Source organism: Protopterus annectens, chromosome 1.part0 (assembly GCF_019279795.1).
Source record: "Protopterus annectens isolate FY-2018-M chromosome 1.part0, PAN1.0, whole genome shotgun sequence".
NCBI lineage: Eukaryota > Metazoa > Chordata > Ceratodontiformes > Protopteridae > Protopterus > Protopterus annectens.
The window spans coordinates 808,659,623-808,686,753 of record NC_056725.1 but is presented as its reverse complement, the minus strand read 5'-3'; the positions used below and the strand labels follow the sequence as shown (position 1 = coordinate 808,686,753).

At 38.4% G+C, this 27,131-nt stretch overlaps 1 protein-coding gene across 2 annotated transcripts in view; it reads left to right on the top strand.

Annotated features, from left to right (window-relative positions):
• Positions 1-27,131, top strand: part of LOC122794660 — a 146,930-nt gene that overhangs the window by 24,908 nt on the left and 94,891 nt on the right. The window contains exon 2 of one of the 2 annotated variants that reach the window (XM_044063286.1): positions 17,157-19,369. The exons of the other annotated variant lie outside the window; for it this stretch is intronic. Within the exon in view, the coding sequence (XP_043919221.1) occupies positions 17,875-18,852 (978 nt within the window). The 5' untranslated portion in view covers positions 17,157-17,874 and the 3' untranslated portion in view covers positions 18,853-19,369. Of the gene's footprint in view, positions 1-17,156; positions 19,370-27,131 lie in introns of those variants that run through there. 2 annotated transcript variants of the gene reach the window in all.

Below are 27,131 nucleotides of genomic sequence, written 5' to 3'. Positions count from 1 at the left end.
AAGCCAGGTCCCAGCAGAACCACCTCTCCCACCTCATCTGGCCATATTACCAGGCCACAACACATCTGGGACCCACCTTGGGACCTCATCATCTGCTGGTCCTGCAATACCTTCAGATGGAACCACTGCAGGGGATGGTGTTAGTCTCCCCTCCCCCGGGAGCACACACAGACAGGATCCTGTCACGTGAAGTCGGGTCCAGGGTCTGCTGCATAGGGAGCTCCACAGAGACTTGGGGGATGTGGTACACCACTTTGAGGCCCTCAGTACACAATTATAAGGTCCGCATGCTCCTCCTGCTCAGCCCCCAGCCCAGGCACCTTCAGGGCCATGAAGGTGCAGTTGTGATTGTCCATGGGTGGGGACCTTGGTCCCATTGTTTCCATTTGGGGGCTCATGGGCTTCTACATTCCAAACACCATTCCCCATCCAAGGTGTTTACCCACCACATGTGTCATAAACCACCACTGTATGCTGTCTTGTCTGTCTTCCAATGCAACCTACCTCCCCAAATATACCTACTGTCCTTCCCCAACTTCCCTGCTTACTACTGTATATATATATATATATATATATATATATATATATATATATATATATATATATGTGTGTGTGTGTGTGTGTGTGTGTGTGTGTGTGTGTGTGTATATAGATATGTTGTGCAGCAGTGTCATTCAACAGTAGGGGAAATAAATATATATATAGATATATAGATATACACACATACATACATACACACACACACACATATATATTTTATATATATATATATATATATATATATATATATATATGTGTGTGTGTGTTTGTATATTTGTAGGCATACACGCACACACACACACACACACACACACACACACACACACACACACACACACACACACATATATATATATATATATATGTGTGTGTGTGTGTGTGTGTGTGTGTGTGTGTGTGTGTGTGTGTGTGTGTGTATCTGTAGACATACATGTATATGTATCTATATATATATATATATATATATATATATATATATATATATATATCTACAAACACACACACACACACACATATATATATATATATATATATATATATATATATTTATATATATAAATATTCCAAAACCTGCCCTTGCCATGAGCCTACCTAGTCTTCCTTCCCTTTATGTACCCTCAAAAGGACCATACTTAGTACATCATTACACCTCTCTCTCTAATGTGTCTACTATGCATTTGCATAATTTTATACAAACAAACATTTTTTTATTGTTGACCTATTGAACTATATCAATGTAAAATTGTTACTTAGCTTCTTTCTAATGCAACTTTAACTTTATGCATGTAACCCAACATATGTGAATCTTTTTGCTATAACTGCTATTATATCAATATTGTTTAAAATTGTACTTGTTTAAAATGTACTGCTGGAGCTTTTCTCCTCGGGTCTCCACTGAAAATGGGCCACAAGCCCAGTTGGACAAACCCGGTTAACAAATGTCAATAAATAAGTATATATATATAAGCCTATTACAAACCTATGGCATTTGTGCATGATACATTTCACATTAACCTGACTGTCCTGCAGGTGGTGGAGTCTGAAACTCATGTGTCTATCATAACATCATTACTTCCACCACCAGCTATTTGCCACACTAATATACATGTCTTGAGGTTCAGAACACACACTATGATGGCTTACATCTTGTCATTTAGTGCTGATCTGCACAGTTGACAGGTATGGCCTACTGCCCACAGGGCCAGATGCTATGTCCATAGCAGTTGTTCAGCAAGACATCATTACAACAACTCTTGATGGCACATAAACATCTTTCCACATCATCTATCCCATTATTACAGACCAAGTACTACATTCAATTACATGCATATATGTTTCACATACCTGTTGTAGTATTATCCTCTCTTCTAGGTACACTTTTATGTGTCTCCTGTGTTAGATAGGTTTGGTTTGTAGTTATATGCATTGTATACCACTAGTTTTAAAGGGTTTGTATGTACATGCTAGTTTAGCATGGAATGCAGTCTATCTGCATAGCTCTCAACTGTGGGTCTATCCACATGATGGCCAGAGGATTGGCTGTTATGTTTTGTGTGTTCACCACACAGGTCTTGTCTCTGATAGATCAGTGACATTCTGTCTGTTGAGTGCTATCAGTACATGACTGCATCCATTTGTTTTATGACTTCATATTCCTGAGTAAGGGTATGTTGCAACCAATCCTGTAACACCAGCAACTTTCACCGTGTATAAGAGCAATATTGCACATATGGCCCTGTGTTCCAGCCTCTGTCCTCCACCTATATACCAGGCTTTGTCCATATGTAATGCAGTAAAAGGTTAAATAGTGGTCTATCAATATGTAGTGCTGGCATCCTGCCATCATTCCAGTGATGTTGTGGACCCACGCACATATTGTGGAGTAGAATCCATATATATGTGGGTTACAGCTGGACAAAATGTATGTGACCTTGTACAGTCCAGAGGTCAGTGTATGTAACACTGTTATATGTCCTTGTAAGTCATTCTATGAGGGACGGGTATGCACCGTTTTTAACCTAGGCTATTACAACATGTGACAGATATCAGTAGTAAGATACATGAAGGTATATGGCTGTACATTTTCATACATTTTACCATGAGAACAATGGTGGACTAGTGCTTACTGTCTTACAGACAGTTCTGTTTGTCAGTGTGACAGTGATGTTTTAAGTTAAGCATTGTTATGTAACAGATACATTTTCATTGTGACAACTTAATTCTTACACTCTGTATCCAACCCCTAGGGGGAAATTGGAGGCTGCTGAACTACATCTGTAATTAGTGTTGATTGATTCTTATCTTCCAGGCCAGTGTTTCATTACTGTTGTACTACTTGAAGGCCTTGGCCTGGACAGCAACATATGTTAGACTTTTGGATTACTGTATCAAATGTTTTGTTTGAGAGTTGCATTGCTCAGTTATGTATTTGTTAGAGAAAAATACTTCAGAAGACCAAAAGCATAAGGTTCAGTTCAGGTATCTTTATTCTTGCGCAAGGAGACAAAAAATGCAGTTACAGAGTTTGTCTGACTAAATCAGGAAGTGTCACAGTTATTATACCTTTCTTTCAAGACATTGCCCACTACGACTGATGTAGCAGATCACCAGTTCACAATTCTGTTACTTTACACATGTTTCTCACATTTCTAGCTGACTCTTCAAAGTTTAAAAAAGATTTTTTTCAGTAAACAGGATGGCCTTGACGACCACCGGTCAATTATAACTTTCTTGTTATGTGATGTTACAAGTCTAGGTACTATGGCTAATTTAAGCACAATGCAAGTACAGATTTCTGAAGCAGTTTATTGTTCATAGTATAACTATCTTGCAGCTTGTGCACTTTTTCATCTACACGAACAGAGCTTATTGTCCATAATGAATGGATCTACAGAAATTATTATTATTCTCCTTTTAATTTCCTAACCTAGCAGAAAATCACCTGCTTTCCAGTACATTTCCAAGGCATAAACATGTATTTTGCTGTGCTAGCAAACTAGGTCAGAGTGCATCTTGCAGTGTCAGAAAGCACAATTTCAAAAAAGCATATTTTCAGTTTCAAATAAAACTAATGCTGCATATAGAATAAAAACGTGTTAATCTTCCCTTACTAAAATAAGCATTGCACACATATGTTAACACATATTTTTCTAACAGTATTTCAAACACCTAACTGCTATATGTAATGGCATATACAACTGAAATAGTACACAAAGAAACATTTCTATGTATTCAAACCTGTGTGTGGTGATATATCCGTTGACTTCTCTGTGAGTATATGTTTCATACAATAATTGTATGAAAGAATCAAACACTGGCCAGTTTAAAAGGTGGCAACTGTAAGAATACAGGCTGCTCAATATGCTGTGCACTTTCTAAATAGGTATCTTCTTATACATATCTGTACATAGTAACATATGTATATGTGTATATACATATATATCTTTATCTATATCTATCTATATATCTATCTATATATATATATATATATATATATATATATATATATATATATGCATATATATGCACACACACACACACACACACACACACACACACACACACACACACGTTATATATATATGTATATATATACATATATATATATATATATATATATATATATATATATATATATATATATATATATATATCTATATATAAAATGTGCGTGTATCTATCATTGGAATGTTTACTGCTTCCACATTGTACATTCCCTATGGTAGACAGACTGGTCTGCATGATATGTTATTGATATCCTGACATCATACAGCTGAGATAGATTACTTTTAACTTGCTGTGGCTATGTTAGGGTTCTGCGTATTAGACTTGCAAGTGTTGGTTATTGTGTTGAAAGGCAGATCTGTTCAGCTGTGGAGGAGGGGATGATATCAATAATTACAAGAGGTACTTAATTTGGGCCCCCTCACCCCCATTAACAGTGCTTTTGGTCATATATTTATTTGTTGTGTTATTTTACATATATATATATATATATATATATATATATATATATATATATATATTTTTTTTTTTTTTACACACACACACATACATATATATATATATATATATATATATATATATACAGAGAGAGACATACATATGTTGATATATATATATATATATATATATATATATATATATATATATATATATATATATATATATATATATATATATATATATGTGTGTGTGTGCGCGTGTGTGTGTGTGTGTGTGTGTGTGTGTGTGTGTATACATGTACATATATAAATACATTTCCCCTACTGTTGAATGACTGTGCTAGATGATATGTTTGAGAAAACATCAGGTTTATTTACATCTGACATGGCTTAGTGGTAAATCACTTTGGCTATAGTGTGCAGGGTCCTGGTTTTGACACTTGCAAGGGCTGATTACTTTGTTGCTGGGCAGAACAGGGGCTGTTGGAGATAGAGTGATTAAGGCACTTTAAAGCAGTAGGAGCTAAGCGATGCTTACTTGAGCTTAGCTTTGCTTACACCTGCTTATGACCACTTAAACCCACGCTAATTTCAAATAAAGAAAAGAAAAAAAGAGAGATAGGAAAGTGGTGAAATTGGGACAAATGAGGAGAAACAAGTAGGGATGTGCAGGATGAGTGTAGGAAAGGACCATAGCTCTGCATTTCTTTGGCAGCAACATCTGCTTTCAATGTAGGCAATTTAGAATTTGAAGCCTCAGACTTTACAGGGAGGTGTGTGGGCATCATGCAATATGGATGATTGGTAGGATTAGATTGTGTGCTGGGTACATGCCCCTGGCCAAAATGCAGAGCTATGTATGGGACATGCTTTTTTTGTGGGACAGATGCCCTTTTTTTTTAAGGTGAGAGTGGGATGTTAAGGAAGGATTATTGGTAAGTGTGGTGAGGGAGGTTTGGTAGGAGAGGTTATATTTGCAGACAAACAAGACAGACAGCAGACAGGCGAGGTGTATGACACATGGGGGGTAAACATCTTGATAGGGAGGATGGTTTGGAATCTGAGGCTCATGAGTCCCACAGATGGTAGTAGTGGCACTGATGTCCCCACCCAATGGCAGTCACCACTACTCCTTCACAGCCCCAAAGTTTGCTGTGGTGGGTGCTGGGCTGGAGGGGCCATCCGCTCCTCTAGCTGCAACAGCCCGCCCTCCAGCTGGTGCAGGTGGTTATCCAGCTCCATCTGGAGGACACTGCACACCATGCCACAGACCTCAGGCCCGGTGACAATGTCCTCACCGTGCCCACTTGCAGCGGTTCCACCAGAGGTTGGTGCAGGACCAGCAGATGAGGGAGGCCTAGGTTGGGTCCCAGATGTGCTGGGACCTGGTGCCTTGGCCAGGTGGGGTGGGAGAGGCAGATCCACTGGGATCTGCCTTCCTGTAAGTGCTATGGTGTGGAAATTAACAATGAATATTGGTTAGTCATGCACAACACATTACAACATTGGTCAAAATAGCATGCATGGATATTCCCATTTACCCAAAACAGTGCAATTATAACAGTGCCATAGCAAACAGAACCCATGCATGTATGGAATGGCATTCAGGGTTGCAACAGCATGCCAGTTAGTGGTATGTCAGGCAGGCAATAAGATGATTATTCAACAGGGAATATTAATATACACACAGTTTAAACAATGATAAAACAAATGGAGCAACAGTCCCAATGCTAGAGGTTTGTTTAGAAACATACCCATGTTGGTTTCAGTGTGATGGTTGGATCAGTTGAGTGGTGGGGGAATGGAACAGATTCAGTTGACAACTGCTATCAAGTATATTTGTCAGTACACTACTATTCACTGCTCTACTTTCTGACCACACTTACACTCTACCTGGGCCACGAGGCTGCTACAGCACATGAACAACTGTAGATATCAACAGAGCAATTGTACCCTTATTTTAGTTATACATATCAGACCTGTTTCTATACCAATTTATTTACCTGTGGGCCTGTGCAGATGAACTGTGTGCACATTACATTGCTGTTTCTACACATATTTCAGATTCACATATTAGTTGCAGGCCCTGGAGTATGTATTGTGTCTTTCACATACATCTACTGTGACATTCTCTGTTTGCAGGTTTCTTGGCAACTGGGGTAACTATCCATGACAGTGTGACACTTGAGGGGCTTGTCTGGGACAGACTGCAGAGTGTGGATGCCTACCTTGTATCTATTTATAGGACTAGGGCTAATCAGCACAGCAATTATACACCTTTCATTGTTATATACATCAAACTAGTATTTCTATTCAGATTTCTTTACCTGTATGCCCTGTATGGAAAATGCATGTGTTGCAGTACATTATTTTTTCTATTCAGATTGCGTTTTAAAACTGCAGAACCAGACTGAGATGTTAGTGGTGGTCCTTGTATTAGAACCATGCTGTGTGTGCAAAATTGAACTACAGGCCTAGTCCTTATCAGACTGAACTACTGGGGAGGTGTGTGTGTTTGTGACATTTCTATCTAGTACATATTTTTGTGCACAATACTTTTATTACAACATGTTGCATTATTTGTTTCCCATTTTAAGTACAAATTATGCATACACAACAGACATTGGTGTCACTTTTTGTGAAACGTGCACATTATCTGGATTGCACATTTGACTGTTTTACAACTACTTACTGCAATTTAGATTCCTGAGTACACAGTGTAGGTTTTAGGTCTGCACCTGTTAGTTGTATACATTTCTCGGTACATTCACAGCTACATATGGCTGAAAGTGAAAGGTTAACCCAGGACAATGCTGGCAGACAAATAAGTAAAACACATTCTTATGGGAATATATACTGTTGCTTTTTTCCAGTTATTTGACATGCCCATTCTAAGGTATGCAGACAAGCAGTGCTAAATCAGTTCACCTCAGTTAATGCATTCTGCAGGACATACACATTTCTATTTATCAGGTACAAGTGAGATGACACACACCAGTGTTTGGGATCGCCTTTATTAGTTTTGACATGCATATCTGTGTACGACTCCAAACTCCACAATTACTGTTCCTACATGATGTGCACAGGGGAATGCTTTTCATTTTTAACTGTTACAGTAGCCCTGACATGGCACTTTCTTGGCAGGTTCACTCAGACACACTTAAATATTCTAATATTCCTCTCCTGCATATTGTACCTTGTCTGCTACTGATATCTGTATTACACAGCAGCTGGGAATACTCCAGTGTAACACTGGCAGCCTGACACAGGCATTTATTCCTGACATTTACAGCACAATTATATATACAGACAGTACTACCATTGCTATAATTTTGATTTATTATTGCTAATAGTAGGGGGTAATCTGTACTCACCATACAACCTATGCAGCCAGGCCAGGAGTTGGGCATGAGCCTGCACATTCTGGTACCTCTCTGCAGCAGCTGTATGGGGAGACATCACACATTAATCACACAAGCACAGTCACAAGTTAAACTTTTTCCATACTTAGAGATACATAAAACTGCATACTTACAGACAGGTGGGACATCCTGCGCTCGGGCTTTTTGGATCCACTGGTCCAAGAGTGCATCCCTCCTCTGCTTCAGGTCATTATGGTAATGACATACCTGCTCACCAGTCGAGGGGTATGCCAGTGGCACTGGCGAGATCACATGCAAGCTGGTCCCAGGCCTCCGCTTTGTACTGCAAGCTCTGGTACTGGCCCTGCAGCAGCCTGCCATCATGGTTTTTAACTAGGAGCCCAACCATGACCCTAGACTCCTGTATTTCCCAACATTGTGCTCAGAAGCACACACCTTCTCCAACGCAAGCCATTTTGGTCCTGCTGTGTGCAATCCCAAATGGTTATGGCTGTATTCCCGCCTGTGTGGTTTAAATAGGGCAGTTTTCCCACACTTTTTTGATTGGCCGGTTTTAATATGCTGCACTATGCTTAGCACCCCACAAATGTGCATAGCAATGCTTACACCAGCTAAGCAGAGCTGAATGCAGGTAAGCAATGCTTACACTAGCAAAGCATTGCTTAAATCTGTTTTTTTCATTAAATTTATAAATTATTTTTTGCATTTATATTTTACATATTCCCACCCCTACTGTGCTATATGTGAGCCATATGATTGACATCTATCATTCACATTCCTTAAACATTTATTAAATAATTTGTTAGAGGGGGATTCAAACCAAGCATGCTCTACATGCTATACCATGGCAGTATCACTAAACTACAGCAGCTTGGTGACGTTTTCTATCACATTAGCACTTGTCTTTCATTTTCAGGATTTCAACCAGGCTAAGCATAGTGGCATGCCGTGCAAACAAGCTGCGCAACACTTAAACTTCAGATTCATGAAAATTTCATGAAAAAAATATTGTTACAATTTTAAAAAATGACAAGTCAACACTCCCCAAAGCAAATGTCACGCTGCTGATAAAAATAATTATAGTGGCGACAGAGTATAAAGCAGCAAAGACAACAATGCAGCTCAATTCAATTAAAATAAATCTCAGATGTAGAATCCAAAACAGCAGCTTTATTTCGTGCACATAGATGATAAGTGGTTTCACAAATCAGCTCCCTCAAACCATTAAAACAATGTGCCAGTGGTTAATGAATCCTTAAATACCTTTACTAAAACAATTATGACATCATGTCACACTTTTAATTAATAGTTCCATATTAAAGGGACAGAGTTAAAAACAGTCATGCATTCTACTTCATAAATAAAATACAGAATATATATCATACAAAAATCATTATGTACATGTATACATATACCTACGAGACGAAAAAGGGAGTATAATAGCTATGATAAAGTTATTATCAAAATTTTTAAATTACTAAACATTACTACAATCCATAAAAGTTAAATCAACTACCTAACACGCATACTCTTAGACTTAAGAAAGGGTCTAATGGAGGCCCTCTCATTCAGTCCCTTTTTCATATCAGCTCTTAAGCGCATAATCCATTTAACTTCCCCTTTCTTCAGTAATATTCCTAACATTTCCCCGCCGGAGGTTTGGTTGAATAACCTCCACTACCATTAATCTAAAGACATGGTCCTGTCCTGTCAAAATCACATGTTTGGCTAAAGCATAAGTAACCAAACCAATCCTGATATTATAAATATGCTCTCTAATCCTGTTCTTAAGGTATCTGGCTGTCTTCCCTATATAAAACAATTGACAGATTATGCAGACAGTGAGATAGACTACATGTTGAGTATTACAATTCGATGAACACTTGAAGCAATGTTTTATCCCTGTATCAGGATGTGTACATTTCCCAGTCATGTCTATGTAACCACAAAAGTTATATTCACCACAAGGAATGGTCGCTGGTCTAGATGTATCCCTATGGTCAACATGTGGATAACAGAGCATCCTTTTTATGTTATGTTTGTTCTTGTATCTAAACTTGGGTGTCTCACCAATGATACTACTGATATCTGGATCTGTCATAAGGACATCGCAATGTTTGTTGAATATCTCATAGATCTTTCTATTATCTGTAGTATAGACCATAGGTATCTTAATCTCTGGATTTTGAGTAGGATATGCAGATCTCTCATCATCCTTAATGTTAGAAAAATAGGGCTTGGCCCTATCTAGCCTAAGGGAATCAGTGTCATGTAACCCTGTATCTAAATCATGCTGACCGCATCCACGTTGTAAATATCTATTCTTCAAACTTACCAGCTCAGACGAATAGCCTGTATCAGTATTATTCAATCTTGAAATACGCATTCCTTGTCCTTTCACCACATTACGAAAAAAGTAATTAGGGTGCATACTCTGCCTATGTGGAAGTGTATTCCTATGACACTCCTTCCTAAACACTCCCATGTTGAAGAAACCATCATTTAACCTTTCCACAAAGACATCTAAAAATACCACCCTTGTAGGGGAAGAAAACATAGTAAACTTCAGATAGGTAGTAGCATCATTCATGTGTTCTACAAATTTCGCCAACTGGTCTATGTCACCTGTCCAAATAAAAAAGACGTCATCCAAAAAACATTGATAAAAAGGCACATACCTATGGAAATGCTCCATGGGAAACAACACCTCTTCTTCCCAAAGTGCTAGAAACATGCTGGCATAGCTATTGGCACAAGGTGTGCCCATAGAGGTCATCTTCAAACAAAAATATATTGTTTTCAAGAATGGTTTCTAGAAAGAGACCTATTAAATCAACCAGTCTCTCATCATATGTGCCATGTTTAAGCAAATAACGTCTAACATAATCAACCCCTTCTAAATTAGGTATAACTGTGAAGAGGGATTGCACATCCATGGTTACAAGGATTAAGTTTGTATCTAAATCCAACCCGCTAGTAAAAACATACAAATCCATTAAAAATGTTTAGTGTCTCTCAGAATCAAAGGGTTCTGGTCAACAACTGGATGAAGATATCTCTCTACATAAACAGAAAATGGTTCTGTACACCACCCCCTTCCAGACACTATAGGTCTCATGGGGGGGTTACTTCCATCCTTATGGATTTTAGGGAGACCTTGTATCACAGGTGTCAATGGGTCACTTACATTTAAATATTTATACAGATCTACAGTGATCAATGCACTCTTAACCAAGTCATCCAACATAGCTTTAATTCTGTTCAATCTGATGGTAACATCACTGTTATTAATATTACCATAAAATCTAACATTATTAAGCATTTCCCTCATGGATGATTGATAACTATTTTTATCCATTATTACAACAGGCCCGCCCTTGTCGGCCGGTCTGATGACTATATCTGAGTCAGATTGTAACCTTCTCAGAGCATCACTTCTTTAAAGCTCAAATTAGACCATGTTTTCTGAGGTGTATCAACATGTTGCACCTTACCAAAGCTTTTATGCAAGTCATCTTCAACTAGCTTATCAAAGGCTAACACCAATGGGTGGTAACTAGGTACATAGGTACGCAACCTTTTAAAGTTAGCATCACCCATACATGCATCCCCTCCAAATTCCAATTTTAATATAACATTCCTGGTGAACGTCTTTAAATCAATTAATACATCAGTAAGTTCACTGGAACTAGTGGGTATAAAACTTAGCCCTTTATTAAGGACAGAACATTCAAAAGAGTCCAAAACTCGTTGAGAAATGTTCCAAATCAAGCAGTCCCGACCTGATTCCACATTTTCTTGAGAGAGCGGTTGGACTATCTCTTGGGGGATATTTTCCACTTCTGCCTCCCTTGATTGATCGATCATACCCTCCTCACACCTCTCTCCATAGGTATGGGTAAAGGGAACTGATAAAAACTTCCATTCACATTGCCACTTGTAGATGCACTAATATCAGTCCTTTGTATATCTTTAGGAAGTACATCTAGTAGACGCACAACATCACTGCTATTAAGGGTATCATTAGAAATGGGTGTGTTAACATTATGGGAAGGCATAGGCTCAGTATTACTGATATGCGTAGCCTCCTTTCTCTCAGATACTTGTATGGGTGTTGGAGCGCTACCTCTGGACCCAGTGGGCTCAGGTGGGTCGGACCCTGGATTGGTATCATCTCCTGTCCCTACGTTACCTCCAACATCCCGAATACCATGTTTGTCATTGTTACGGAGTTGCTAGCGAAGTGGCAGCTTCTTAATTTAGAGGTGAGCGCTAAATATATGACATTGCTTATATATTACATTGCTTATAGACTTTTTCAAACCTGAAGAGGAAAGTCTCACGAAATCTATCAAAGAACAACAAACTACCTTGTACACGCAGTTTACTAAGGCAGCAGTAGACTTTTCATTTGATGCCTTATTGGATAGCATTGCTACTTTTGAAAGGAGAACATTGGCACAAAAAAGGAGTAAATTGGATAGAGATATGAAGGATTTCCATATGAGCCATGTTTTTACATGGTCTAGAATTAGTTACAATAATGGACATGGTATTCAGGGTGTTGGAGGTAATGTAGGGACAGGAGATGATACCAATCCAGGGTCTGACCCCACTGAGCCCACTGGGTCCAGAGGTAGTGCTCCAACACCCATACAAGTATCTGAGAGAAGGGAGGCTACACATATCAGTAATACTGAGCCTATGCCTTCCCATAATGTTAACACACCCATTTCTAATGATACCCTTAATAGCAATGATGTTGTGTGTCTACCAGATGTACATCCTAAAGATATACAAAGGACTGATATTAGTGCATCTACAAGTGGCAATGTGAATGGAAGTTTTTATCAGTTCCCTTTACCCATACCTATGGAGAGAGGTGTGAGAAGGGTACGATCAATCAGTTGAGGGAGGCAGAAGTGGAAAATCTTCCCCGAGAGACAGTCCAACTGCTCCCTCAAGAAAATGTGGAATCAGGTCGGGACTGCTTGATTTGGAACATTTCTCAATGTGTTTTGGACTCTTTTGAATGTTCTGTCCTTAATAAAGGGCTAAGTTTTATACCCACTCGTTCCAGTGAACTTACTGATGTATTAATTGATTTAAAGATGTTCACCAGGAATGTTATGTTAAAAATGGAATTTGAAGGGGATGCATGTATGGGTGATGCTAACTTTAAAAGATTGAGTACCTATGTACCTAGTTACCACCCATTGGTGTTAGTCTTTGATGAGCTAGTTGAAGATGACTTGCATAAAAGCTTTGGTAAGGTGCAACATGTTGATACACTTCAGAAAACATGATCTAATTTGAGCTTTAAGGAACGTGATGCACTGAGAAGGTTACAATCTGACTCAGATATACTCATAAGACTGGCCGACAAGGGCGGGCCTATTGTAATAATGGATAAAAATAGTTATCAATCATCCATGAGGGAAATGCTTAATGATGTTAGATTTTATGGTAATATTAATAACAGTGATGTTACCATCAGACTGAACAGAATTAAAGCTATGTTGGATGACTTGGTTAAGAGTGCATTGTTCACTGTAGAACTGTATAAATATTTAAATGTAAGTGACCCATTGACACCTGTGATACAAGGTTTCCCTAAAATCCATAAGGATGGAAGTAACCCCCCCATGAGACCTATAGTGTCTGGAAGGGGGTGGTGTACAGAACCATTTTCTGTTTATGTAGAGAGATATCTTCCTCCAGTTGTTGACCGGAACCCTTTGATTCTGAGAGACACTAAACATTTTTTAATGGATTTGTATGTTTTTACTAGTGGGTTGGATTTAGATACAAACTTAATCCTTGTAACCTTGGATGTGCAATCCCTCTTCGCAGTTATACCTAATTTGGAAGGGGTTGATTATGTGAGACATTATTTGCTTAAAAATGGCGCATATGATGAGAGATTGGTTAATTTGACAGGTCTCTTTCTAGAAACCATTCTTGAAAACAATATATTTTTGTTTGAAGATGTAGTCTATCTACAGTGTGATGGCATGGCTATGGGCACACCTTGTGCCAATAGCTACGCCAACATGTTTCTAGCACTTTGGGAAGAAGAGGTTTTGTTTCCCATGGAGTATTTTCATAGGTATGTGTCTTTTTATCGACATTTTGTGGATGTCTTTTTTATTTGGACAGGTGACATAGACCAGTTGGAGACATTTGCAGAACAGATGAATGATGCTACTACCTATGTGAAGTTTATTATGTTTTCTTCCCCTGCAAGGGTGGTATTTTTAGATGTCTTTGTGGAAAGGTTAAATGATGGTTCCTTCAACATGGGAGTGTTTAGGAAGGAGTGTCATAGGAATACACTTCTACATAGGCAGAGTATGCACCGTAATTACTTTTTTCGTAATGTGGTGAAAGGACAAGGAATGCGTATTTCAAGATTGAATAATACTGATACAGGCTATTCGTCTGAGCTGGTAAGTTTGAAGAATAGATATTTACAACGTGGATGCGGTCAGCATGATTTAGATACAGGGTTACATGACACTGATTCCCTTAGGCTAGATAGGGCCAAGCCCTATTTTTCTAACATTAGGGATGATGAGAGATCTGCATATCCTACTCAAAATCCAGAGATTAAGATACCTATGGTCTATACTACAGATAATAGAAAGATCTATGAGATATTCAACAAACATTGCGATGTCCTTATGACAGATCCAGATATCAGTAGTATCACTGGTGAGACATCCAAGTTTAGATACAAGAACAAACATAACATAAAAAGGATGCTCTGTTATCCACATGTTGACCATAGGGATACATCTAGACCAGCGACCATTCCTTGTGGTGAATATAACTTTTGTGGTTACATAGACATGACTGGGAAATTTACACATCCTGATACAGGGATAAAACATTGCTTCAGGTGTTCATTGAATTGTAATACTCAACATGTAGTCTATCTCGCTGTCTGCATAATCTGTCAATCGTTTTATATAGGGAAGACAGCTAGATACCTTAAGGACAGGATTAGAGAGCATATTTATAATATCAGGATTGGTTTGGTTACTTATGCTTTAGCCAAACATGTGATTTTGACAGGACAGGACCATGTCTTTAGATTCATGGCAGTGGAGGTTATTCAACCAAACTTCCGGGGGGGGGGGTGTTAGGAATATCACTGAAGAAAGGGAAGTTAAATGGATTATGCACTTAAGAGCTGATATGGGAAAGGGACTGCATGAGAGGGCCTCCATTAGACCCTTTCTTAAGTCTAAGAGTATGCGTGTTAGGTAGTTGATTTAACTTTTATGGATTGTAGTAATGTTTAGTAATTTAAAAATTTGCTAATAACTTTATCATAGCTATTATACTCCCTTTTTCATCTCATGGGTATATGTATACATGTACATATTGATTTTTGTATGATATATATTCTGTATTTTATATATGAAGTAGAATGCACGACTGTTTTTAACTCTGTCCCTTTAATATGGAGCTATTAATTAAAAGTGTGACATGATGTTATAATTGTTTTAGTAAAGGTATTTAAGGATTCATTAACCACTGGCACATTGTTTTAATGGTCTGAGGAAGCTGATTTGTGAAAGTGCTTACCATCTATGTGCACGAAATAAAGCTGCTGTTTTGGATTCTACATCTGAGATTTATTTTAATTGAACTGAGCTGCATGGTTGTCTTCACTGCTTTATACTGTGTTGCCACTATAATTGTTACAATTTTATTTTTTATCCCTTTCCTCTTGCCCTGCTGCTTCCATGCATGTAGGGAAATAGTGCATACATTTGAGGAGTGTCTACTTGAAGGCTGCTGCCTTCTAGGTGTTTGTGGTATTTATTTTTTTTCAGTGTCTGCAGACACTGAAATGTTAGCTATTTACATTTTAGTGTCTGCCGACACTCATTTACTATATAACATTAGAGCCAGGGTCTAATATTATATAGTTTGACACTCATCTGTGTCAGAAAGTGCTGTACAGCACTTTCAGAGTGAAGGGGCATATTTCAGGTGCTGGCACTGCTGATACACGCCCCCTGCACTTGTTCCTGGTTCATGTCCATTTAGTTTAGATAGCAGCATGCCTTCATGCATATGCAAGGTGCGCTACTATCCTAAACGGACATGAACCACTCCGTGCAAGAATAGCCTTATTCTTGCATGGAGCTTTGTGAATCCAAGAAATATATTGCAAGTGAAAATGTTTTTTTAGCAAGAACAATGAAATTTTATAGTAAACTCTTAAAGAGAAAGCATTAATATGAAATGATCGTCATATTGTTATCATATAATTTATTATCTATTTCAGATGAATTCTTATGGGGTTGATAAATAATGAACAAGTTATTGTAGCACATTTAATATTTATGTTTTCATTAAGTCCTGGGCACGCGTCCACTTCGTGTAGAAGTTGCCATTTCAGTTTCTTAAATTCTAGGAACGTGTCCATATCCCCTATTGATAAATTAATCTGTTCCAAAATAAAGAACTGAAATGAGACAAAATCATTGCATGAGTGGTTATGTTTACCCAACGCATTTTTGTAGTCATGATTTCTAATGGCGACACAGTGTTATTTGATCCTAGTAGATAATTTTTGTGTTTTTTCCTATGTAAAAATTTGAACATGTTTTACAAGAAGCCGCATAAACAACCCAAAAGGTGTTACAGTCATAGTCTTTGTTGAAGGTAATTACAACATTGCAGTGAAATGTGCTGGCAAGCCCTCCAGGCCCCACAAGTAAACATACCTGCAGGCAACTTTGTCAGGTCATTAGGCATAACAAAAAAGTTGTATCTGTGTTTTCAAAAGATTGTCTTAAAGATTTTGTTCTCTTATGCATGAAAGTTGGTTCTGTTCCTAGAATTGGACACATACCTTGGGTTTTAGAAATAATGTCCCGGTTGTTTGTAATAATGTTCCTGACACGTTGTAAATCCAAACAGATGGGTAGAGGGAATGAAGTGAACCTGTCCTCATTTTCCTGTGCTGTATTCAAAGCTATGACAAGACAAAAAAGAGAGCCAGCACCTTGGGAGCGTGAAGATTTATTAAGAAAACCAGAGCGGTTTCAGCTTGTTGCTTTCATCAGTGGTGCATAACATGAAGCAATATAACAACTGCAATACATACTCAGTGTCATTAAAGTCTAATTACATCATTTCCTGTCTAAGGAATATTTGGTCTGAAACTAAATGATGAAAATAAAATATAATCAATATAGAAAGACAATCAAAAATAAAAAGAATATAAATAACAATAAATTCTATTCCTTTTTCTTTCTTTTTTTCTTAGAACAAACAAAAACAAAATAATGAATTCATAAATAGTATAAATGAAAACATGTTGGAAACCGAATTACATCCTAAAAATACATGGAAAAATCATTATTTGTTGAAAAGCAGCATGCATCCTAAACATGTTACTAAAAATATTATGCAAAATGAAACACAAAGAATACATAAAAGATGTAGCAAAGATGAGACAAGAGAAAAGGAAATTTTGTTTCTACAACAAAACCTAAGAAATAGAAGCTATAATGAAAAGATGTGAATGTTCAAGAGGTTATCTCAAAGAAAAATAAGACAGAAGACAAAACCACCAGAGTGATGTTAACCTACAGCACAGACAACACACAAGTTAAATCTATAATAAGGCAGTTTTGGTCAATCCTCACCCAGGATGCCAAGGTAAAAGACATTGTAGGTGAAACACCCTGCTTTGGCTACAAGAATAAGAAAAAATATATATTACAGGGGCACCTGTGGCCACTACGTTAGATAGGATTGTTGAAACATCCACAGAAACAGGAACTGTTCCCAAGAAAGGGAGTACATTTCTCCCCATCACACAACTTCCAGTTTTTGTGAATCAAACCAGTTACAAGAACCCACAAACTCACAGTCAAGAGAGAAAAAGAAATAAAATACTGAATTAAACAGTTCTATAGTGGTGAATATTTCTCAATATGAATTGACCCAAGCAGAAACTTCTGTTCTCTTTAAGATCCGATATGAATGAATTTGTTATAGACATAAAGCATTTTGGATGTAATGTGACATTAAGAAATATTTATGGCACAAACACAGAACAAGTTAGAACCTTAAGGAAACCAAGTACATTTGCACCTGTAGCCCATCCTGCTGTGGAACTGTTCATGCAGCTGTGTAATAATGCAGATGAGAAATTAAGAATGGATACACATACTAAACATTATAGAAACATTACCTTATGCAACTTACAACAAAATGAGAATGCTGTAATCAAACCAGCAGACAAAGGAGGTACTATAGTGGTTATGGATACCAGTTGGTATAAGAAGAAAATGACCACCATGTTACAAGATGAGAAGACATATTATAGAGTTGCACCAATCCAGTTTAATCGAACTATACAAAAAGTGTCTTCCTTACTTCAGGATATGTTGACTGAAGGCCAAGTAGATCTGGACCTTTACAATTTTTTTAATATCACAAAACCCACTGTTCAGAATACAAATGGACTTCCTAAGATTCATAAGGACCTTCATAACTCTCCACTACGGCCTATAGCAGCAGGACAAGGGTGGCCGACAGAAACAATGTCACTGCTTGTGGAGAAAGAATTGAGAACTATTTTAAAATCTTGTGATACAGTTCTGCAGGATACTGATGACTTCTTAAGAAAGAAAAATCAAACCATGAATAACATCATGGATTATGACCACCCACTTGTGACCACCCTGGATGTGAATAGTTTATTCACTTCCATTCCCAACGAAGCAGGCGTAGAAGCTGTAAGAAAGATCTTAAGCCACAAAAAAACTGTTAATGAAACCAGTAGGATTTGTGCATTATTAGATTTAATACTGGAAAATAATTATTTTGTGTATGGTACATCAATCTGTTGGCAAAAATGGGGGGGGGGTAGCCATGGGCACCCACTGTGCAAACAGCTACTCAAATCTTGTGCTTGTAGACTGGGAGCTGGAGCGTGTATTGAATTTAAATAATCCATGGTATGAATGCATCAAATGTTATGGTCGATTTGTGGATGATCTTTTTATTCTATGGGAAGGAACCGTACCACAATTCGAATCATTCCATCAATATCTAAATAGGACTACACCTTTTTTAAGCTTTACAGCAGAACACTCTCATAATCAAGGTGCATTTTTGGATGTGAATGTTATTATAATGTAAACTGTAAATGTATATCAAGGTAACATGTTGGAAACCGAATTACATCGAAAAAAATACATGGAGAAATCATTCTTTGTTGAAAAGCAGCATGCATCCTAAACATGTCACTAAAAATATTATGCGAAATGAAACACAAAGAATACATAAAAGATGTAGCAAAGATGAGACAAGAGAAAAGGAAATTTTGTCCCTACAACAAAACCTAAGAAATAGAGGCTATAATGAAAAATATGTGAATGTTCAAGAGGTTATCTCAAAGAAAAACAAGACAGAAGACAGAACCACCAGAGTGATGTTAACCTACAGCACAGACAACACACAAGTTAAATCTATAATAAGGCAGTTTTGGCCAATCCTCACCCAGGATGCCAAGCTAAAAGACATTGTAGGTGAAACACCCTGCTTTGGCTACAAGAATAAGAAAAATTTGAAGAGGTTACTTTGCACAAAGGATGGGTTTAGCAAACATAAAATCATTGGACATAAAGGCACGTTCAAGTGTGGCCATTGCACAGCATGCCCACTGATTGTCTGTAATAATGAATTTGAACATCCCCCACTGATTGTCTGTAATAATGAATTTGAACATCCAAGGACAAAGAAGAAATACACCTTTAATGTCAAAGCCACTTGTGTAACCCCCAATGTGGTGTACATGGCTACCTGTAAACTATGCCCTGCATTCTATGTAGGAAAAACTAATCAGATGTAAAAATCACATTTTGAGACATCAAAGAGACGTTACAAATAAAGATCCACATAATGCTTTAGCAGCACATGCTGAAAGAAATGTCAGTCATTCTTTCACTTATAAGGTGATAGAGAATGTATATAGTGGAATAAGGAAAGGTGACATTGAAAATATTACTGAATGCAGGGAGAGTAAGTGGATTGTGAACCTCCATGCTGATATTGAGCCATGTTTGAATAACATCATTCCACTGAAACCTATACTAAAAGCTAGAAGACCAACTATTAGCTAACATGGAGGTGTGTCTGGCTTAATAATTCATGATTGGTCACACCCCTCAAAAGCAAAAGGTATAGGAAATGGAACACCCCCAGCTGAGAGGAAAGAGGATTGGTGCATTTAAACAGCTGATTGACAGTGTGATGATTGAATGATTGTCCCAACAGTAAAAGAAGTAAGCACTATAAAAAGGAACTTCTAATCCCAATCTCTACGATTTGAAGAAGATACCAAAAGCACTTATCATTTGGGATGCAGAGGGACTGTTTTATTCTGCATGAAGATTTTAACTTTTTCTACAATAAAATGATTTTAACTGCCATTAAAGCTAGAAGCTCTTATTTGATCTGTTAGACTGGTTAAGCTGTATCACAGTTAATCACAGTCACACAGCAGCTACTACATCTTCAGTGTGGATACTTTGTATATCAGACTAAAAAGACTGGATACATTGGAGCCATCATAAGACTGGATACTTTGGAGCCATCATTTCGCTATAATATAACTGTATTCACAGCGTGAATATCTTGTAAGTGAATTTAATTAAAGTACTGGAAATTTATGCAAGTTTTTTGCTATATATGTTGCACCTTTAAAAGTTTTATATCATTTAACAACACTACCTATTCTCCAAGACAACTTTACTTCATTGGCAATTGTTGTACAGCATTTCATTTTGAATATTGTAGTGTTGGAAGTAGGTTTATTAGTTGGTGTATCCTGCAGTGAAGGAGTATTATTTTGCAAGGGAGTAGTGGGGGTGCTGACAATGTCCTGTGGACTTAATAGTTCTGTGTTAGTGAAATGTACTTCCATATTCGCATAAGGAGCCAGTGTTTGTAGGCTGTTGAAGTTGTAGTTGGGTCTGCTGTAGTGTACTTCACATGATTGTACTTTTTATCCAAAGCTAGAGGGGAAGGTTGTTGGTTTTTATATTGTAAAATGCCCCTTTGGAGTTTTTTTTTTTCTTTGTGTCATGGTGGCCACATGCCGGCATATCCATGGGTGTATACCAAAAATGATGTGCTGATTTTGTTGAAATCCCTGATGTTGTAGGATTGTGTTATGTTAAGTCTGTGATGTCTTTGGCCATTTCATCCAATGTTAGACTGTTATGTGAAATCACTGACTTTACCATTTGTAAGCTCATTTCATTGAACATTGTAACTAATTCTGCATACAATGGAGAATCTTTAGTAGTCCTTTTAGGGAATCTATTGAGTCTTAGACCTTGTGGTACTATTGTATTCTGTTGGCAAGTCAGAAAGTAGAGGTTATCAAACTTAATGTTCTTATATGAAACCAGTATTTTTTCCAGTCTGAATAAGAGAGATCTGCAAGTGTTGGTATATTCTTGTTCCGTCATTGCTGTTTGAACTGGTGAAGTGTTTGTTCTATTAGTTTCTCCCTGTAATAGTTCTTCAAAAGGGTTTGTTATGTTATTTATTTTTAGGAAATTGAGAAGGTTTGAGTCATCTATGTTTCTGAGATCTCTTGTATTAGGCTCAGTAGTTGCAGTGGAAGAGATACTTGAAGTTGTCCTATTGGAATGATTCGAGCCATCTTCTGTTGAAAGCCGATATGCATCCTGTGTTATTAAGTTCATATGCAATGACTGTGATTTAACATTCGATGCTGTTAGTTCCTGAATTTATTGAAATAAGTCCTGTGGAATAGTATGCATTGTCAGGAGCTGAGATGGGATGGTATCAAATAAAATTTGGCTGCTGGAGCCAGGTTCAGTGGTAGTTTCTTCGGCCATTGAAGTAGAAAAGAAATATACTTAAAAACAATACAAACTGTGAAATAATCATGAAGAATTTAAACAAATAATAATAAAAACTTCAAAACAAGGCACAAAGAAAACACTGAACATGTGCTTAGTGCTTTTGTCCCTTTATTGCTGTGGAACTTCTTCAGAAAATATAAAAATTATGACTAGTTCCAGTATTTATATACAATTTAGTCAAGTATGGAACATCCCATCAAGTCAAAACATCCGGTCATATATTATAATGTAAACTGTAAATGTATATCAAGGTAACATGAGACATTGAAACTTGGTACTAAACAATCAAACATTATCCATTCACCAGTTCATATTGTAGAATTGTCATCACCACAGTACTGGCAAGTAAGTATATCTTTTAATTTTTCTGTTCAAATTATGTATAGGCAATGTTTCACATGCATATAAATTTATTTGTTGACAGAAATAAGGTTGCAGAGGAACATGGAAGAAATAGACAATATTCATCTGGCACTTTGTAACACATTTTTCAACAAAAGACTGTACTTTGTTATTCCAAACAAATGATCCAGACCATAAAAAACTTTAAATAAAAGTATTTCAAACAGTGGTGTGGTTTTGTTACCTTGCATTGTGTAACTCATTTTTCAACAAAAAAAATGATACTGTGTTATTCCCAACAAATGATCCAGACCACAAAAAGCATTAAATAGGTTCATAGGTTTATACTAGGCTATCTGCCCCAAGGCATTTATAAGCCTAGCCCCTTATATGAAAAAATACTGTACCCATTAGTTTGTTGTGCCTCTGTCCAGCAGTGACACAGAGATGATTCCCGGGGTAAACCTACAATCTCCCATCCACAGGTCAAGATTTCTCTTGAACAGAGCCAGCGAGGTGCTCTGCCTCACATGGACCGGGACTCTATTCCACAGCATAGAGTGTCTCTGAGTGATAAATCTATCCCTCCAGCATGTCCTATTTATATCCGTGCTAAGGTTTAAGTCGCTTGCTCTAGTGGTTTTGGTGGATTTGGAATTTTTGAGGTGGAGCATGTCCAGTAATACATGGACATGACCTTGTATGTCAGGCACATGTCACCTCTGAGCAGCGACTGAATAGAGCTGGAGTTTCTTCAATCTGGCAGCATATGACAGATTTTGGAGTCCCTTATCCTTTGGTGAGAAACTTTTGGGGTCTCTCCAATTGCTGCAGATGTCGATACATCCCGAATGGGGCATTGTACTCGATCATTGGTCTGATAAGTGAAGAGTACAGGGGAACAATGACCTCACTAGATCTGGATGTGAATCCCTTCATGATCAGGTGGGCAATGTAGAAGGTCTTTCTAACCACTTTAGCAACGTGAGTGTCAAAAGAAAGGCCACTGTCAACCTGGGTCCCCAGGTCCTGATAACCTCTTCTGTGCTTAGTGGATTGCCACCTATATGGTAGCTTGGGTTACCTGTTTTTCCCGAAGGGTATGACTATACATTTTTGGCGTTTAACTTCAGGCCATGGCTCTGGCACCAGCTATCTGTTTCCGTGAGTCCCTTCTGAAGGATATCCGTGTCCGATGCACTTTCCACTATGGTGCCCAGTTTGCAGTCGTCTGCAAACTTTGTCAAAGACCTCCCATGTTGGCCTGTACTTCTGAAGTAGATGGGGCCAACCGAGCCCTGTGGGACACCACTTGTGAGTCTGACATAGTGCCAGCAACTCTAACCCTGTGGGTTCTGTCCTTAAGTCAGTTTGCAACCCATCTTGTGACATATGGGTTTACATTTAAGCTGGTAAGTTTTTTACAATACCAGTGGGTATTGTGTCAAGGTCAAGGTAGGCTGTATGGACTGCCTTTCTCTCATCAATGGCTTTGGTGACTGTTTCAAGAAGTCGACCAAGTTCAAAAGGCATGATCTTCCCTTGACGAAGCCAAACTGGGTCGGGTCCAATGTCTGCAAGTCCCTATATGTTTGTTTATGAGCTCCATTATGATCCTCTCCATAGCTTTGCAGACTAGACTTGTTAAGCTTATGTAATTACCAGGGTCCATACAGGCACTACCTTTGTGAGTGGGACCACAGTTGCCGTCTCCTTGGGCACGTATCCTGTGGTAAGGCTGAGATTAAGTAGCACACAGGGGACACCATCTGGTCCCATTGATGCTGTGTTTTTAGCTTTAGAGCAGCTTTCACCTGCGCATTTGAGATGTCTGGGAGGCTACACTCCGCTGGGATAGTTATCTCTCCTTTGCACTGAACCTGTCTGCCAGTATGTTGGCAATGTCTGTGGGTTCAGTGATTTTGTATCATTTGGACTAATTCTGAGCATATCTGGGAGTTTCCACCCAGGTTCCTAACATAACTGAAAAAGGCCTTATGATTGTCCTTTGAATACATTTTCTCTCAAAATTGGCCTTAGTTGATTTTATGAGTGCTCATATTTTTTACTAATAATGATCAGGGTGACTTTTTATGGATTTTGTTCTATCATGTAGTAGCTTTCTCCTCTTATTGTAAAGTTTGTTAATGGCTGGGGTCCACCAGACTGGACGTTTGCCCTTTGTGGAAAGAGTCTTGGTTTTATTTGGAATTGCCTGATCCATGCAGTCCTGGCGGTGTTCATAGAAGGCATTTGTAAGGGCTTGCTTAGGTTGTGTTTTCCACTGTCTCAGGGCCTTGAAGGATACCACACCAGTCTTGAGTAGTGTTACGTTTGCTAAGTTCTTCACTGTGGTCTTTTTTGTTTGGGGTGGGGCGGGATGTGGATTTCCAGTGAGATTAGTTTATGATCAGATCTCACCAATGAGGGATATACTTCCAGTGTGGAGCATTTTGTCCCCATGTTTGTGATAATGAGATCTAGTATATTTTCTCCTCTCTGGGAACAGTGACTAGCTGTTCCATGGCATTTGAATTTATGAACTCCAGGAACCGTTGGGCTAGAAAGTTAGGGCTTGAGTAATGTTCCCAGTCTATATTCGGGTAGTTGAAGTCACCCAATATGATGGTGTTTGGAGATACATTTATACCCTCCAGTGTCTTCAGGAAGGCTGTGTGGTGTTCCTGAGTTTGAGAGGGTGGCCTGTAGCATGCTACAATTTGTAGAGCAGTTTGCCTATGGTTAGTTGCACCTGGATGGTTTCCGAGCTTAGGTTGCCACCAACCTGGAGGTGTGGGTATCCTTTATGAATATGGATACACCCCTCCTTTTGTAGTGTGGTCTGGGTTTTGGGGCGGAATGCATGATATGAGGTAAAACCTAATAGTGCGGGGTGCTCTCAGGAGCCTTGAACCAGGTTTCAGTTACAGCACAGACATCGATGTTCTCCATACTGAGAAGGGACTCGTGCATTTTGAGATTTAGACGTCTGGCATTAAGCAGCATTACCCTCAGTTTCTTCCCATTTTTGTTTTCTAGGGTGGTAGGTTTAGAATTTGAGCCTTGCCTAAAAAAGGCACTATAGGGGTGGCAAGAGCCTTAGCCAATATCTGGAATCCCAGGGGTGACAGGTGCAAGGCGTGGCTTGTCAAGCATGTCATCCCAGGCAGACAGACGCTGGATCCCCTTTGAATGACACCAGACATTAAGCCAACTGTTAAAGCTGATCATCTTGTCTCTATGTTGTGGCATCATTCTTGGTGAAGGAAGGATACTGCTCAGGGTTAGGGTCATACCTGCCTGGGCTACATAATCAGAGAGCTCCTCTTTTCATGTAGTCCAGGGAGGTACGTCTCAGGTCATTCACACCAGCATGGACAATGATTGTGTCATATTTGTACTTGCCGTGGAGTGACCCGAGTGCTTGTGTTATGTGGTGGATTCTAGCGCCCGATAGGCAGCTTACTGTGACCCTCTCCTTGTTCAGCCTGGTGAGTGGGACGTCAGTGTGTCTGAAGTATTTCAAACAGTGGTGTGGTTGTGTCACCTTTGACATATATATAATGTATATATGTATGTATATAACATTTAAAATGTAGAGTGTTCTAATATCAACCCGTTTTCAGCGAATGCTAAAAATATTGAAGAAACAGAAAACCGAATTTTTTTCCCAGGGAAAGAATTTGGTTGTCCGTTTCTGTTGCTTCGGTATTTTCAGCGTTCTGGTGGAAAGTGACGGGTCAGGTTCAGGTAAGTGTGCGATTGACTGCGGGTTAGGTTAGTTAGGGTTAGGGTACGGGTAATTTATGTGTGTGATTGTGTGGACATGAGGGTTAAGACGGGTTAGGTGAGTTAGGGTGAGGGTTAGGTATGTGTGCGACTGTGTGGACATGAGGGTTAGGGGGGTTAGGTGAGTTAGGGCGTGAGTCAGGTAAGTGTGAGATTGTGTGGATGTGAGGGTTAGGGTGGGGTAAGTGAGTTAGGGTTAGGGCATGGGTGAGGTGAATGTGCAAGAGTGATGGACCTTAGGGTTAGGGTTTGGGTTAAGGTAAGTGTATAGTTAGTGGTGTGTGTATAGTTTAGTGTGAGGTTAGGTGCAAGAGTTTAGGTGTATGTGTGTGGATGGCTGTTTGTTTGGTGTGCTTGTGTTGTGTGTATGTGTTTTGGAACAGCAATTTTTTTCCTTAGGAAAAAAATCGCTGTTCTGAATGTTCGATGTTTAGTATTTTCGATTGGTAGGGTTCGATATTAGAACACTTGACATTTTGAATGTTCGGTGTTCTAATATAGACCCTACAATGTATTGTAGTGTAGAAATGTGCTGTACTCCTGCTATACTGTTAAATATCATTGAAATAAATGTTAATGTACTGAGTATAGGACACTATTATAATTGGTTCAATATTAAACAGCATAATATTTTGATAGGGTGATATGATCAGGAAGTGTTTACCATTGGGTTATATCATAAGGAAGCATCCATTATTGGTCTAGAGCTCATTAACAAAAACTTGCTCATTGTAAAGTCCCATTAGAGTAGAACTGTTATTACTTTAAATATAATCTTTCCTGCTTGCTTTCTATTCGCAGTGTGATGGCCATTACTCATGTAAAAGATATAGAAAGAAACTTGGGTCATGAGCATTTCAATTCAAGAAAACATTGTTCATTAAAACAAGTAATACAAGGAAAACACTTCCACATTCATAGTCACAATAGTGCCTGTCTGCAACTCTTCTAAACAAATTAGCCATGCATCCACAAAAGTAGAAAACCACAATTTTCTGTGAGAAAAAACCTAGACCCTTTAAGGTAGGGCTCGTACGGTATTATGCAATATGCCACTGCATAAAAAGCCATATGAGTAGAAAGTGTTCGGGTTACTCTGTTCCTCAGGCTTCTTTCAATGTAATAGAATGTAGTTTAAAGTTAGGGAAGTCTATGGCATAGGCAAACATATTTACTCACTAGGATGAAGGAAAATAATC